The sequence below is a fragment of the Lampetra planeri genome, chromosome 45, assembly GCF_965212315.1.
Source record: "Lampetra planeri chromosome 45, kcLamPlan1.2.h2, whole genome shotgun sequence".
Classification (NCBI taxonomy): domain Eukaryota; kingdom Metazoa; phylum Chordata; class Hyperoartia; order Petromyzontiformes; family Petromyzontidae; genus Lampetra; species Lampetra planeri.
In genome coordinates this window covers 1,046,056-1,058,255 of record NC_136151.1, presented here as the reverse complement: position 1 = coordinate 1,058,255, position 12,200 = coordinate 1,046,056, and the positions used below count along the sequence as shown (strand labels likewise).

The 12,200-nt window shown below is 47.5% G+C and overlaps 1 protein-coding gene across 1 annotated transcript in view; it reads left to right on the top strand.

Moving 5' to 3' along the window:
- LOC144733183 (uncharacterized) overlaps positions 1–10,803 on the top strand; it is a 31,591-nt gene extending 20,788 nt beyond the window's left edge. Inside the window, exons 12-16 of the mRNA XM_078614976.1 lie at positions 213–379; positions 937–1,040; positions 2,696–2,806; positions 3,182–3,384; positions 4,405–10,803. Coding sequence (XP_078471102.1) covers positions 213–379; positions 937–1,040; positions 2,696–2,806; positions 3,182–3,384; positions 4,405–4,615 — 796 coding nt within the window. The 3' untranslated portion in view covers positions 4,616–10,803. The remainder of the gene's footprint in view (positions 1–212; positions 380–936; positions 1,041–2,695; positions 2,807–3,181; positions 3,385–4,404) is intronic.
- The last annotated feature ends 1,397 nt before the right edge of the window (positions 10,804–12,200 follow it).

Here is a 12,200-nt window from a genome sequence, read left to right as displayed (position 1 = left end):
CTGACGATGCCTGTTGCTTATGTGGAGTCTGCGTCTATTCCTTTCTCTCCTTATTTAGAACCATCATGCGATTAGAGTATTTGGCTGCTGGAATTTTCCACGTCATAAGCCACTTCATTGAGTTATAATTTGTGATAGCAAGGTTGATTCTGAAAAAGAACTGTAGAGCTCAAAAATGGTTTAGTTTAACGGTTTGTCATCATCCCTCCCAGCCGAGTAGAGTCGTGCGCGGTGGAACTCGAAGAAGAGACGACGCTACGTCCACTCGAGGCGAGACAACAGGACACCACGAGCACTCAGATGGAGCATCTAGAAGGAGCAGAGAGCGAAAGACGACCTCCAGAGGAATCAGACACGGACCTCGCCCTCCATGCCAAAGGTAAGATTTTCATGAAGCAAAGGCAAAGTCTTTGCTTGTCAGTTAAACAAGACCATGCATCTAAATGCGGTGACCGTCTTTGTTCAATAAGCGGATGAACGAAGTTTGTGTGGTGATTTATGCTCCTTGACGAGATCAGCAATGTATTGTGGTTCATTTGTGGCAAGCACTCTGTGTAATGAGTGCATGTCGCTGCTGCTGCTGCAGTAGAAGCGTGGGTGACTCTATTCTCTTCCCCTGTTCTGCATGGACATCTTCCGGGTTCTCAAGTTTCCTCCCATGTGTAATTGGTATTGACCAAAATATAACAATCCTGAAAAAAAATACCTGCAAATCACTTAATTGGGACCACACTAAGCAGCAACATTACCCCTCTACTACGGTAACTTGTTAAGATCCTCATGAAGACAGTGCCTTGTGACTCAGCCAGGCTTTCTTGCAGGCTACACCAGCCTAACGATAAGAATAATCACCAACGTGTAATCATCGTTGATATCAATGCAGCTCTTTCCACTGGGAGCGTACCACACATCGCTTGCTTCCTTTGTTCCTTGCAGGGTGCCATGACCTCGTGTGGCAGTGCCACCACAAGATGCAGGTCATGTTTGAGAACGTCCTGCCTCAGGGTTACACTATCACACAGAGATGCTCCCTCGATCAGGTGGGTCCTTGTGTATGTGTGTTTTTATGGCTGTGTCTTTGTGTTTGTGCCTGTGCGTCCGTGTGTCTGTGTGTACCACTCTCTGCACGTGTGCTATGTATACATTGTGGGGAGCAGTGGCGCAGTGGTTAACACACTGCACTTAGAATCTGGTGACCCGAGTTCAATTCCCACTCACGTCTACCAATACCAGTGACGATTATCTGAACCAGTCCTAGGCCTCCCCTAGGTCGACTCAGCCTCAAATGAGTACCTGGAGCTGTGTATAAAAATCTCAAATGAGAACACAAAGGTGGTCGGGCGTGGTGCTCGCCACTCACCTCGTGCGCTGTGCTGGCGTTCAGAGGTGGTCGCTTCAAGCACTTTCTCCATCAGTCTGTTAAGGCTACACGAGGATCTTTGTCCTTGTTGTGTATAAGTGCCCAGAAGATAAGGACAAACATTGATAGAGATCTTAGTGAGGAAACTGCACTACAGTGGTTGTGGAGGAAAGGTAATCGTCAGAGCTCAGTTTAGAAAGTACAGCAGAGGTTGTTATTGGAATAGATGATAGCAATGCCAGCGTGTGTGTTGTGTTCCAGGTTGTATGTTTAAAAGCCTGCCTACAAAGACCTAAACATGCATTTTGTATGCTTGCTTTACTTTGATTAAGAAAATATCTCATAAAACAGAGCATGGCAGCTAATTGGGCCCTTCCAATTGAAGTACATTTATCAAAATAATATCGAGATGTTTATGCTTTATATTTTATATGATTGTTGGGTTTGTTGTACTAAACAATGCAATGGATTTAGAAGTCATCATCTTCCCCCCCCCCCCCGCTGTCTGGCTTTTAATTGTTCAACGTGTTGCCCAGTTGTCCAAATTTCGCTGATTAGTCACTTGTCTGAGTGTCGTTTTCTGTGATGATTAGACAAGTGGCGCGTTTCTCTAATGTGTGGTTTTGAAATAGTTTGAAAAAAGGGACCTTAGCACTAGTTCTGTGATATCCGCTTCTGTTGGGCCATTCTCTATCGGTGTAGGGCTTCACTGCATTTCTCTGCGAGAGTTCCACTTGCAGTTTTATCTCATGCCAGGACACTGATAGCGCATTCTGGATAACAATTCTGGGCAATGGGGAGGAAGTGATGTTATTATTCTGGAGGTGGTGGTGGCAACGCTGCTACTACGCGTGGTTGGTGGATTACACACTGAGATGATGTCATGAATCTCCCTTCCCGTGGGCATCAGAAAGGAGCAGCACCCTGGCTCGACAGGCGTGGGCGGTACAGCAAATGTGGACTCCACTGTTCCGTCTCTGTGGGATGGAGTGTTGCTCCCTCACATGCGTTTGTTTCTCCAGTTGCTCCGATTTCCTGCCACATGTGAACCCTCATTAATTGGCCGAGAACACGTTTATATACAGAGGACTGCATAGCGTGGGCAGTTGTTGGTAGCACTGTCACATGGTGTGCATGGCTGCGGCTTTCCCATCTATCTGTGATTCCTCCTCGGTTCACCGAGTCGCTCCCTATATCTTTCTTCGACAGCGAGCAAATAACTGTGCAGTGGTGGGGAATTACAACTTAATATTAATATTATTCATCGGAGTAAGTTGTTGTTATTTGGACAATCGCACAAAGTGTACCTTCTGTCCCATGATCGGGAATGGATAGGAGGAAGACGAGTTCTGGAAGAGCATGATCAGCGACTACCTCAAGCCTCTGGAGGAAGACAACGCTCACAAGAAACGTGTGAATCAGGAACTCTTCGAGATAAGAAATAAGGTACTGGCGACGCATCATCGCGAGTACCGGAGATGCTTCAATAACAGAATAATTGCGTTACAGCGACAACGCGTTGTGCAAACACCAGGCATTAAGCGAGTACTTACCGTACTTGGTCTGTGCTAGAAGAAGATTAAAAGGACATTGTATTATGTATGACTTATTATTCCTACTAATTTATTGCAAATTATTCTAATCATTCTAAAATGTATAAACCATGAAACAATAACAACACAAGTTACAATTTGGTGTTGGGCATGGACAGTAGGGGAGGGAATTGAACTCACAAAGAGGGGGTTCCTAAACAACCTCGGGTCACCCCCCCCCGGCCAATGCAATGTAAAGCAGGCCAGGTCTGTCTGTCCCAACGTGCAGGGCACGTTTGTCTACTTCTTGATCAACGCGCTGTGGCTGGTGGCGACCCTGGCACTGCAGTTCGTGGGAGCCGTCCTTAACATCAAGATCCCGAGCACGAAGAATGAGGGGACGGTCATCGACGTGCCTCCCCTCGCCTTCATGTTCCTCATCACCTCCGCCAGCATGCTCATAATCCAGTTCCTGGCCATGCTGTACCACAGGTGAGGGGGTGGGGGGTAGACCCACGCAGGGCCATAGGAGGTATGTGTGCATGTCGACTCGGTGAACAACAACAGTGACATTTATCTGAACTGGTCCTGGACCTCCCCCTCGTGTGCCGTGCTGGCCTTCAGAGGTGCTACTCGCTGACAGCACTTGCCCAAACAGTATCTTAAGGCTATACTGGGGATCCTTATCTTTGTGTGAGTATGGGTAGTGTGCTTTTGACCAGCTCCTGTTTGGCAGCCGAGGTCTCACTCCGAATCAGTCAGGCAGCATTATCTTTTCATTTGGCTGCGTGACGCTGTGTGAAAGCTCCTTGGTCTGTCACTCGAAGCTCCAGGTTTTCTCGGCCACAGTGATGCCCTCCCTTATCTATGCTTTTGAGAATGACGTGGAGGCCTCTAAAGGAACATTTTTGTGCCAGTTAGAAACATTCAGGCTGACCCTGCCTACAATCCATCCCGAGTGTAACCAGACTGGATTGTGTAACGAGCTCACATATCCTTGAAAGATCTGGACGGTGAACTCCTCTGGCTAGCGCGGCTGTGTTGGCTGGATCAAGTAGCCCCTATGCCCAGCCATCGCATGGTAAAGCGGCTTCTCTTTGGCTGCATAGAGGGGGCTAACCGGTCACGACATAGACTGGAGAAGAGATGGACTGATGCAGTATGGGAGTATGTGGAGCTGAGTGGACTTGCCAATGACTAGAACCAGTGGTGTCAAGATCGGCCTCTATGGAGAAGGCTCGTTAAGGACGCTGCTGGGCAGTTAGAGGCAGTCACCCTCTAGCAACAACGGAGAGCAGAGGAGCAATGCTCACCACAACAGGCGGAACACCGGGCGACTAAAACTCAACAAGTTGGCACAGTAGGGGGCATAGCTGGTGCATCTGCCAGTCATCTCAGTCAGTTTACCATTAGCCCGTGGGTCTGTCCCGTGACCTTTTGCCGTCTCGCCACCACGGCGCCCCCCCCCCCCACTTCCACTTTGTGTCCCCAACCCCCTCCACCCCCGTGTAGGTTGTTCACGCTGCTGCACGTGCTCTCCTATGGGGAGTCGTCGTCATCGTCGTCGTCATCGTCGTCGTCATCGTCATCGTCATCATCGTCGTCATCGTCGTCACGGCAGCAATCGAGGAGTGGTGCTGTGGGCGGAGACAACGAAGCGTTCGTCAATGACGGAGACAATGATGATGAAACTCAGCAGTGCCGCCTCAGAGAGATCGTCTAACAGATCCCTGGACCTCGACTCGCACGCCGTACATGGACCCACACACGTCGTGGTTGATCAATGACGGTGCGGTCAGTAAAGGTGCAGCCCTGCAAGTTGATTCCCTTGTTGCCACCCCCGGATGATGGTCCTCTTGCTATATGGAGCTCTATAGAGAGCCCCTCTCGAGTGGTGTCTTTGGCTTACTCTTCCACGCTGGGCACAGATGCCTTGAAAGACGTGGGAGTTGCCCATGCTTCACATCACCACCGCCCGTGACCTGCCGATCGACCAACTGTGCTGTGTCCATTTATGTGGCTGAGTGGACAGAGGTGGTGGGATTTAAGAAGCTTGCAGCAACATGGGACCTTTCAGTGTCGCTTCAATTTCAGCGGCACTGCAAGTGTATTGCCGTGTTAATTGCAGCATAGCAAGCCTTTCATTACAATGGAATTCAGTCAAAAGAGCTACTGTTCAACAATGATGGACATCTCTCGTAACATGATGTGCTCAAGTAAATGTAGGGGCTTTGAAGCTGCTCCTGGCCACAGACTTGGAGTGAAGATGCACGCGCAGTTGGGAGAAGGGGATTCAGGTTTTGAGAATGAAAAGTCCTCCCCACTGAGCGGAGATTGACCGGAGACTTCAGCATGAGGACTTTGCTGCTGGAGCAGAGAGAGTGCAGATGGAAGGGGAGAGGGAGGTAAATAATGGTCAAGTCCCTAGAAGAGTGTGAAGAGTATCAGTGGGCCCTTGAGGTTGACTTGGGATAGGGTGGGGAGCCAGTTGAGGGATTCGTGATGTGGGCTCGTTTACGCGTGAGGTGGAGATGTCTTAGGAGCATCAGCGACCATTGCCAGCGACGATTATTATATTTTCAATGTATAAAAGCGTAAGTGGTATTCTCCAATAGAAATTGATATCCGATACATAATGCATGTGATGATTTATTTGCTCACAATTATGTTTCCAGTTCGACATCAGATAGAGACGGCGATTCTATGTAGCAGTGGTCAGATGAAGGAAACGTCATGTTCTTGTATGTGTGTTGAACTTATTTTGCATCGCACTTAGCCAACCATGCTAATCGGGGATGTAAACATCACGCACACCAAGACTGGTCCGTTAACCATTGTAGTTAATGCAATCACATTTGTATGCCTGATTAATTTAGATGGTTAGCAACCAACATGGACAATCTTGTTTTTAGAAAGGTTTCCCTACCAGGCAACACTAAACAAGATCCCCCGTATAACTTTAATAGACTAAACGGGCTGTTAGTGAGCACCTATAACGGCCATCATGACACACAAGGAGGTGGGTGGCCAGCACCAAGTCAAACCACCTTACTGCACCAGGTACTCATTTGAGGCTGATTCGACCTATGGGAGGCCCAGAACCGGTTCAGATAATTAATTAATCGCTACTGTTGTTGGTGGCCATGAGTGGGAATCAAACTGGGGTCGCCAAGTTCTTAGCGCAAAAGATAATGAATGGCACATACTATTTTGAAGTACTTGTGCAGGGCTATGAAGATGCGTTTTATTACTTTTTTTTTGGCCATATATATATCTATATACCTATATATATTTATTGTTATTTATAATGTTATTTATTACAGAGATGTAGAGTTACATTGAGACTGTATGGATACATAAAACAAGATAGAAGAGGCAGTCAGGCAAAGGGACATTCATTCAACAATGCCATCCATTCAAAGCAGATGGTTTCCCCAGAATATTGCATTATAGAAGTGAATGCATGATTTTAATGCCAAGGCAATGATTTTCTGCTAATTGCCACCAATAATATGTCATCTCCCTCGCCCGGTACACAGGAGGTCATGGGTTTAATTGCCAGAGTCTGGCGATGCCTGCTGTTGTACATTTGGAGTCTGCGTGTTCTCTCTCCCTGTGGTGGTCGGAGCTTGGATTTTTCTCCGCGTTCCTTGGTTCAGATGATTTGGCTGCTGCTACAAATGTCCACGTGTGGTGATATCAGTCAGTGCGGTCATGAGCTATGGCTAGGTCACCTATGAATAAGAGCTCATAGTGCAGTGGACTTTAACTGGTAACTGCTAAATATTCTGTTGATTCCCTTGCAGCTTTGGATCATTATGCCAAACGCTTAACGATCCAAGCCTTTGAGGTCCACACTTCAATGGGCGCTTGTAGCGCTTACGCACAGGCCAAGCTCTCTGTGTCTCTCTGATGGATGTCGGGCTCACGGGCTCTTTCCGTGGCACAGAAGACATTTGTAGTGAGCGGCTGAACGTGCACTCCTCCCCCACCCCCCCCTCGAGTAGAATGTAGGTTACACTCCACTGCTTAATAAGAAATCCTGATAGGTTATTTTTAATTTACAACGTCGCGATTTATTTGCACTAATAAAGTTTACTGAGCCTCTGTTGTGCCGTTATCAGTCATGTTTTCTCGACTGCTTGCATAGAGATAATGGCGCAGACCTTCAATGAATCACCCCTCGGGGCGATTTAAACAGCCTGCCACCTACAGATTGCGCAACAGCGCCCCATACGACTTACAGCGGCGTTTTGAACTCGTCCGTTGGTGTAATTTTCATTGTTACCTGTAGCCACCCACCGCCAAATTTACATATCGCTTGGTTCACAGTTTAGCGCACTAATCAATACCCCCAACCACTTTAGCATTACCACATCCACATACATAAAAATTGCGTATGCATCACCCACTTGAAATAATGCCACTTTGCATAGTTGTCGAGATTTATGGAGGTGGACGGGTTAATCAGAAAACAACGCTGGGCTGTCACCAGTGAGAAACTGGTTTCAGCTACTGAACCTAACTTTTATTTTACCCAGGTAATACAATTTCGTGGAAGGAACAACTATGAGTGACGACATGAGGCCATGCACGACTGTGAGCAGAAGTCTTCCAAGTCAACTATTTTGTTTATTAAATGAAAGAAAGTATTTTTATTATACTAGATATGGCCATAAACGACCTGGCCACAAATAATAGCTCGATGAATTGGATTATCACGTGTACATTTTTAGCAGCAGCCAAATTATCTGAAGGCACGTTGATTCAAAATGTGGAGGGAAAAACCGGAGGACCTGGAGAAAATCCTCGCGACCACGGAGAGAGACATTCTATCCTACAATGCAAGCCCACGGCGGTACACAAGGGACAAAAGGAGAGCAATGGGTGGGGTGGAGCGGCTGTCAGGGATGTGACGGAATGGAATGGAGGGACATGGGCTGGGAATTTAGCAAATGTTGCTGTGGTAGGGAAGGAGGAATAAGGTGGAATGTGATGGTGAGTGACGGTGACAGATGGGTGCAACGTGGATGAGAGGCGGTGGGGTATGGGGCACATACGTGAAGTGGTAAAATTTGGATGGATGAGGGTATGTGAAGTGTGGTAGGGACAGAGTTCTGGTGGCGAGATAGTTGAGCTGATTGAGAAGCACAGCGGAGGGCTGGGGTAGAGATGTTTCGGTGCACATAGAAAGCGAGACGTGGGAGCCAGGTCATTAATTAGGTTTATTGGAGGGAAAAGACCAGGGGACTGGGAGTGGGTTTGAGATACTTGAAGGCGAACACGAAATATACAATAAGCATCAGGATCGGGATCGAACCCACGGACTCCTGCATAGCAGGCGAGGTAGTTAACATCTAGCCACCAGCCTGTGATTGACAGGGCTCTCCCGGTGTAGCCAGCTGAAGGCCTCACACCAACGACTTACAGACGGGTTGCTAAAAAACCAAAGCAATTGGAAATGGTTCCCACGTGACCACTTGATTTGATTTGCTCTGACAGATGGTGGAGATTGTATCTTCATACCCACACCATCTAACCCAAAGTATACAGGCAGTCCTCGACTTACGAACTCCCGACTTATAAACGCCCGAGTCTATGAAATATAAAAACATAATATTTACTTAAAATGCGAACGGGTCTCAGTAACGTAATAGGATCATAAACCGAGGACTGCCCATAACCAATTACAAATGATAAATACGTAACTTTTTTGTGAATGGGTTAGTGGTCATATATAGTTACTAATAGTTGTTAACATGGGGATAGTAAATTCGTGTGATACAGGTGTGGAATGTGGTCATAGCTGGGATCTTATTTTATAGAGCGCCTTCGCTCAAGGCATTATTTACAAAGTTTATTAAAAGCTATAGCAAACACTGAGTGATTTATATGACAAGGGCAGTGCAAGGCCAGAGGAATGACACCACCACGATCCGCTACCTTGAAAGAGTCATGCACATACTCCTGCCTCTCTTCCATGAGTTCCTCAGTCTTGTACCCGCGTATCCCGCTCTGTTGCACTGCAGTTCTGTGCTCTCCTTCTTCATCAACGTTGTATTATTTATCAGGTCAGACCCACTGAGCTATGAAGCTCTTTTGTCAGAAGTGACCTGGCCACATAATTATAGCTCAACGAAGTGGCTTATTACGTGGAAATGTAAAGCAGCAGCCAAATACTCTAAACGTGAGACGTTGATTCTAAATGTGAAAAAAAACAGGAGCACTGGATAAAAATACACGCGACCACGGGTAAAGAGAATGAAAGAGATATGCATCTTCCAAATATAGAGGGGTCAGGGTCGGGATCGAACCCACGAGCTCCTCTATACCAGGCGAGGGAAATAACATCAGTCGGATCTAAAATAGGTATTGGAGCAGAGAGTAAAACACTGTAAATACAGTACTTGTAAAGACAAAGATCCCCCGTTTAGCCTTACCAGACTGTTGGGGCAAGTACTGTTTGCGAGCAGCACCTATGTAGTGTCCTCCTTCATCTCGGCGTGTGTGTGCGGGTGTTGTGCGGTGCACACACTCAGTCGTAGACGAGGTAGTTGCAAGAGGCACCGTGTCTCTCTTTATTATCCGTTCACACCAACTCCGGCCTCTTCTCTCTCTTTACCACACTGCCGTACAGCCCGGCCTAGACATTTCCCTGTCCTAGATGCACCGACGGCATCGACCCAGACAGCCAACTACTGTCTGGCCACGCAATTATCGGGCGAAGGCGGCAGCGACGATGACAGCGACGACGAGATGAGTCCACTCACAGAACCGGCAGCCCGGAGCTCTCGCTCTTTGCTGCTTATATTCTGCTCGGCACGGCCTGGCTCCCTTCTCGAATCCACCAGAGGGTTCCAGGGGCATCCCTATGAGGTCTACCGTGACCCTTGCCCCAGTTCCGCCGCCCTCCCAGCACACATGTGTATATGTGCGTTAACTGTCCACTGCAGTTACCACTGGTGGACAGCAGTCAGCGTTGTGTCACTACACCTATGAAGGCCAGCATGGCACACGAGGAGTTGGGTCGCCTTTGTCTCGCTCATTACAAACGTTTCCACATCACACCAGCAGAGGGCAGTGTACAGTAAACCATTATTGTGCTGTACCTTTATGCTTTTACGTTTTTGAAATCAACCTTACCAACTTGCACTGATAAGTGTCTTGCCTCACGGCAGATGTGGGGCGTGTGTAAAACAGGAATTTCCTGTTTTTGGATGCTGGGGGTGGTCACGTGACCAGGAAGTTACGATTTTAGATTTCCACTGTACCACGCGGGCGTCGGCCATTACACAGATAAGTCAAGATGGCGGCACACATCGCGTCTCAGTGAAGCTAAACGCAGTTGTCCATCGTGGGACTTTGGGAAGCATTGTCTGTAAGTTTGTTTATATTCTTATAATATTGGCAATGCTGTTGTAATGTTGGAATGACCGTTATAGTGATGTAAATGCCTTTATGGTGCCGTTAAGTTCTTGTGGTAAATACGAGGCCTAGTTAGCAACGAAGCCCGCAACTTTCCTTATTGTGGATGTTACTTGTGATTTAGTAGGTCGAGTGAGACTTGTGCCCAGGTGGCTATGTTGCGATCCTGAGAGCAAAGTATCTCATGAGGTTCCCATAGTATCTCATCCACAGTTTAGTGTTATGTGTAATGCTGTACATTTGGGGTGCAGTGGGATGAATACACGATGTGCCTTTATGCAACGCACCGGCTTGTGCTCTTGCGTAGTTGTTCAGTGGTAATGTAGGGGCCTGGTCCGTCCAGGATCTATTGTTATCTAAGACAATGTTTTGATGCTGTGGTGTTCATTGTGTTGGTGTTTCCTGGTTATAACAGATGCTGTATCTGTGTTTTCTCACCATTTTTGCCTTGTTAAAATCAATAAATGACGATTGGAGTTGGACGTTCATCCTGGCTCCGAGGGTTTATTGAACGCAAGGTTATCTACTCAGCTAGCGGTGCAATGCAGCGCACAGCAAGGCCGAGACAGTAAAAAGACACTCTTCTTGAAGCTCCCAACCAGTGCTGCAGCCAGCTCTGCAGCAGTAAAAAGACATTCTTCTTGAAGCTCCCAACCAGTGCTGCAGCCAGCTCTGCTGCAAGTAATAAGTATAACCCGTAAAAACAAAGTTTTTCACTATAAATCCTTTATATGTGTGGCAGCGAACTTAATTTTAAAGGATTTAAAAATATATTCGCCTGTGGAGGACGCGGGGATTGATCCCGCGACCTTTGGCATGGGAAGCGAGGGCGCTACCAACTGCGCTACTCTGCCACGGCCTGTGGAGGGGTTACGCTCTGGGCTCTTACACTGTGACGTTCAGCCAAAGCCATGAATGAGTTCTATTTGAATATATGTAAAATGCATTTTTTTTGCCTAAAAAGTGTAAAATTTTGGGAATTTTTTTTCCACGAACATTAATTGTCTGGCACAACGAGTCTGTGTGGAAAATGTCAGCTCGATTGGGTCACGGGAAGTGGGTTAAAAAACGACCGAAAGATTTGCACGGTCGTAAGCAAGCAAGCACGCAAGCACGCAAGCAAGCAACCAAACTTAATATAAAGGATTTAAAAATACATTCTTCTTGGAGCTCTCAAGCAGTCAGCCTGCAGCAAGCAAAGGAGCTCTCAAGCAGTCAGCCTGCAGCAAGCAAAGGAGCTCTCAAGCAGTCAGCCTGCAGCAAGCAAGGAGCTCTGCAACGAGTCTACTTTAAAATCGTGCTGCAAGCATCGCAGCATGGAAAGCCACAGTTCAGCAGGGAGAGATGCTGAAGAAGGTGATTTAAGCAATCCAGGACCTCCCATCCTGCCTCAAGAGGACCAAGGGAGTTCAAGGCCCCAAAGAGAGGTCAGGTTGACACAACGGGCCTTGGAAAGCTAGATGCTGAGAAACAGGACCTTGATGCCAGGATACAACGGGCATGGGACCGGGTTGAAGCAGATATATCTGAAGCTTCAAACGCCTCAGACACAGTGGCCTCAATTCAGCGGGCCATCCAGCGAGTGAAGGTGAGCAGCTCAAGCTACAAGCTCCTGGCAAATAAATACATCTCCCTCCTGATGAAGGTGAAAACAGATGAGGGCATTGAGGGAGTGCGCACGCAAGAGCACTTCCTCGAACTGCTCCATGATAATGTGCAGTCAGTGATACAAGATGCAATGGATCATGTGGAGGGCTTAAGAGAGACACGATCCCAGCACTCTGTTTCATCCAGGTCCACCACAAGATCTAAATGCTCAGCACACTCAAAGACACCAACCACTAGTATGGCAGCAGCTCAGGCACGTGAAGCAGCAGAAGCAG